Genomic DNA, 3,841 nt, shown 5'->3' on the forward strand with positions numbered 1-3,841 from the left:
ATTTTAGTTATGGTTCACACATTTCACATCAACCCGTTTATTTATTTGATGACCAGATAATGATCAAATAATTAATAATGATATAAGTGTCCTGTCCATAAAGCTGAAGTGGAAAAACAATTACCCATTGATCGCTCATCTGAGTGTGCAAGAGCCAGACTCTCAACAAATATGACAAGCACTTCAAAGACAAATTGCTCCACCAAGGAACTTTCCTCCCTGCAGAGACAAACAGACAAAAGCTTTGAGAAAATGCCGTACAACGACCCAATACCTTGGTAACGTGAAACAATTTCTCGTAATTAATTCTGTCAATCTGCAAGGAATACAATTAAGTGGAAAAAATTAAATATGTGTATTGTTTGGCCTGAAAATGTATCAGTTTAAGTATTACAAAACTTTATCACTACCAGCATTGGCTATAATTTACCAAAATCAGTCAAACCTTAAATATCACAACATGGCATGCTATTCTGTAAATGGCTCAGAAATCTTGAAAGTCCACAGAGATTAAATAAAAAGTGACAAAACAGAGAGAAAAGTATTGTACCTGAATATTCTGTAGATGCTATTGAATGCTAAGGCAGCGCCAAGTCTTTTGAAGCCATTGGGATGGAGAGCCAAGCTGTAGATACGCTTAAACAAAGACTTCATGTTAGTGGGGCTCTTCTCTTGCTGCTTGGGGGTGGTTTGTTTGATTGACCATTTGACAAACTCTTCAATGCAGCGGCCACAGAAGTCTCTGAGGGTGCTATCCATTGGGTCAATCACACCATCCTGACAAGAAAAAGAAAAGAAAATAGGCCATCAAATGAGTTAGAAAACTACATTTTTATTACAAAAAGCCTTAAAAACTCAACTGTCCACTCAGACAGACTCCTCTGTATCCACATTATTCATACATAATCTCAAGTCTTGTAGCCCATTAAGCCTCTAACAGAACATAAATACTTACCATAATGGCCTCTAGAACAGCTACTGTGTCTTGGCTCTCAAATTTCTTGTTGTTTGTGAACCAGTGAATCAGCTGCATAACCAGCGGCTCAAAGAGCTGCCTGGTTACCTGGTAAAGAAATTCAATTGTAAGAAACCCGCTCTGTGTTCCCTCACTCGCTTGTGTGTAATGCTGACTCAGGTTAATAACAATATATTTATTTATTTATATTATAAAAACTAAAACTAACCAACTGCAGGCTGGTGCACTTCATATGGGACACTACAGACGCTACTTTCAATCATTTGTGCAGTAAATATTTAGTCCAGTTTGCAATACTGCAAGGTCTAACATATTCCAATCCCACTTAGCCTTCACCAAATCCTTAAAATCAACATTAAACCAGAAATTGTGTCTGGGGTGACTATCTTGAAGGAGTGCACACACCTGATCCACATCACAGGCCAGACGCAGTAGCACAGGAAACAGCCTCTTGTGCAGCTTGTACATAGGAGGCAATCTATTCTCCCCTTCAACCATCTGAGCACTCTTCCCAACCATGTAGATCACCAAGCTGTGGAGAAGCTCACACGCTGCTACCTGCATCAAACACAAGAGATTCAAATCATCCTTTGTTTCTACTGGGTGTTACTATTGTCACCATATCCGAGTTGGGATCAAATGAATTTTGTGAACTGCCACTGATAGTTGAAACTCTTTGATATTAGGCGACATACTTTGGTTTGTCTGTCACTTGTGGACAAAGCCAGTTCGCTGATGCGAGGCAGAAATGGGTCGAGGTAGATGACCGGCTTCATATCGGCGAATGGTACGGCAAAGCTGAGTCTTTTCTCAGAATCCCAGGCGACAAACTTCTTCATCATTTCCTCTGATGACACCACTGCACGTGAAAATATGATCAACAAAAACAAAACATATTTCTTGTGTCAAGTGTTCTTAAAAAGTAAAAAAAGAATGGGATGACGTGTTGGTTATGTAAATCCCTACCAGTTACAAGGTTCCTGTTCAACTTTCCTCCCAGGTGACCGAGCAACTTCACCACCCTGAGCCTCACCACAACAAGAGGAGCATCTTCCTACGTTCAGATTGAGATAATCATTAAGCTTCAATACAGGACTTCAGTGTTGGAATGTGAAACAATTGCACTTATATCAACTTCTGTACTGTAAAATAATAGGCAGTTCATTAACACTTGAGCTTTATTAACGACTCCAGCAGGAATCCCTCACTTATTTTGTGGGGTCTGAAAATTCCTGCACTGATGTCTGCAGGAATTTGCATTTGCATACACAGCATGTATGCCTGCCTCCCTGTACTGCTGTAATAATGCAATAAGAACTCTCAGGACGGAAATAAACGGTACATTAATCTTGCCATACAACAACTGCATAGAGATAAAAAATAAAAATATAACTCATTATATCTCTATATCTTATTTGAACTTTACTCTGACTTGTCGGGCTCGTGAGAGACCATAGAGCGTAAACTCGGGACATATTACTTCATTGTGGTTGGAAAACTGAAATAGTACGGAGGCCAGTGTAAGAAATAACACAAAAGGTAAAACACTGTACTGAAGGACGTTTTCCCACTTTCCCATCCAGTACCATGGTGAGCTGTTTAGATTTTTTCAAGAGCCTTTTCATCACTCGGCTGTATCCTCTGTCTCTTTGTGAAGACACAGAAGACATCACCTCCCAGTTGCTGTCGTCTTTGTCTAAAGGCAACAACATCTGAATTAGACTTCATGAGAATCTTCATTAACTGAACTGCAATCATTTATACTTTAACCACAAACTGTCTACAAACTGACAAACACATGCGCTTGACCACTGAGCTTACTGTTGGTAGAGCCTGTTTTTAAGTATCCATCCAGAAGAGGAAGGATGCACGTGTAGCAGGGCTGCATAGTCTCCAAGGGAATGTGGGAGGACCAGTCCTCAAGAGCATCAAGGGCTATGCTGGCCAAAGGAACATGGCTCAGACCCAACTTCAGAGCAGCCTAGACACACACACACACACACACACAGCTTACTTACTTACTGTAGGAGGCCGGTAGCAAACAGTGCCTGTTTGATGTACACACACATTCATGACAGATGAATTGCACTGGAAATACTGCACTTCATATTTCGGTTTTAAGCTGCATTTATTCATCCTCATCTAGTTCACAAACACTTAATGAAACAAACAAAAGGATCCCACCTCAAGAGCGGGACAGTAAGCCTTGATGTCCAGAGCTATGATGTTGTGGTGAAGCGAGAGGACGAATGTCAAGCAGGACGCCAGCAGCTCATCTTTGTACTGCTTCATTCTCACACACACCTAGTGGGAAACTACAGGTCACTCATGTCTCCCACATATTAAGTTCCTTGGTAAAGCTCCATTTAGGTTGGAGGAAGTATTGTAAGAGAAGTTACCTCTTTTCCAAACTTAGAGAAGAGGGCAAAACAATCACTTTTCACTGTGTCACTCTGGGGGGACGAAGAACTTCTCAGGCCAACTCCCTGTTCAAAAACAAATTATTATGATTCGTATGATACATATTCAATGTGAAGAGTGCACTGCTTAACATTACTATGTTTCCTTTGAGTCTGTTCAACCCCACAATTATCCTATACCTCATATGTCTGAGCTTACAAAATGCTTTGTACTTATGGAAATATTACCTGGTAGTACTTGATTCTCTTGGCAATCTTCATGTTGACAGAGAGCAGCTTGTAGAAGCCACTGACAAGTGGATTTCGTATGGAGTGGAGGATAAGTTCATGGCTTAAGGTATACACCCAGGTGTGAAAGTACTCCACATGTTTATTCAGCAACAACTCGCTGCAAAAAGAAAGAAATGTAAGTTTGCTATTTAACTGAGTTAAATTTGACAGTGGT

At 40.4% G+C, this 3,841-nt stretch overlaps 1 protein-coding gene across 1 annotated transcript in view; it reads right to left on the reverse strand.

Moving 5' to 3' along the window:
- prkdc (protein kinase, DNA-activated, catalytic subunit) overlaps positions 1-3,841 on the reverse strand; it is a 33,452-nt gene that overhangs the window by 21,583 nt on the left and 8,028 nt on the right. Inside the window, exons 18-28 of the mRNA XM_035682528.1 lie at positions 3,625-3,784; positions 3,376-3,462; positions 3,161-3,280; positions 2,798-2,957; positions 2,563-2,672; positions 1,943-2,030; positions 1,672-1,835; positions 1,382-1,534; positions 956-1,063; positions 551-777; positions 125-219 (exon numbers count right to left, since the gene is read on the reverse strand). Of these exons, the coding sequence (XP_035538421.1) occupies positions 125-219; positions 551-777; positions 956-1,063; positions 1,382-1,534; positions 1,672-1,835; positions 1,943-2,030; positions 2,563-2,672; positions 2,798-2,957; positions 3,161-3,280; positions 3,376-3,462; positions 3,625-3,784 (1,472 nt within the window). The remainder of the gene's footprint in view (positions 1-124; positions 220-550; positions 778-955; positions 1,064-1,381; positions 1,535-1,671; positions 1,836-1,942; positions 2,031-2,562; positions 2,673-2,797; positions 2,958-3,160; positions 3,281-3,375; positions 3,463-3,624; positions 3,785-3,841) is intronic.

The sequence above is a fragment of the Morone saxatilis genome, unplaced genomic scaffold (assembly GCF_004916995.1).
Source record: "Morone saxatilis isolate NCDOM2014 unplaced genomic scaffold, NCSU_SB_2.0 Contig0, whole genome shotgun sequence".
Classification (NCBI taxonomy): Eukaryota; Metazoa; Chordata; class Actinopteri; family Moronidae; genus Morone; species Morone saxatilis.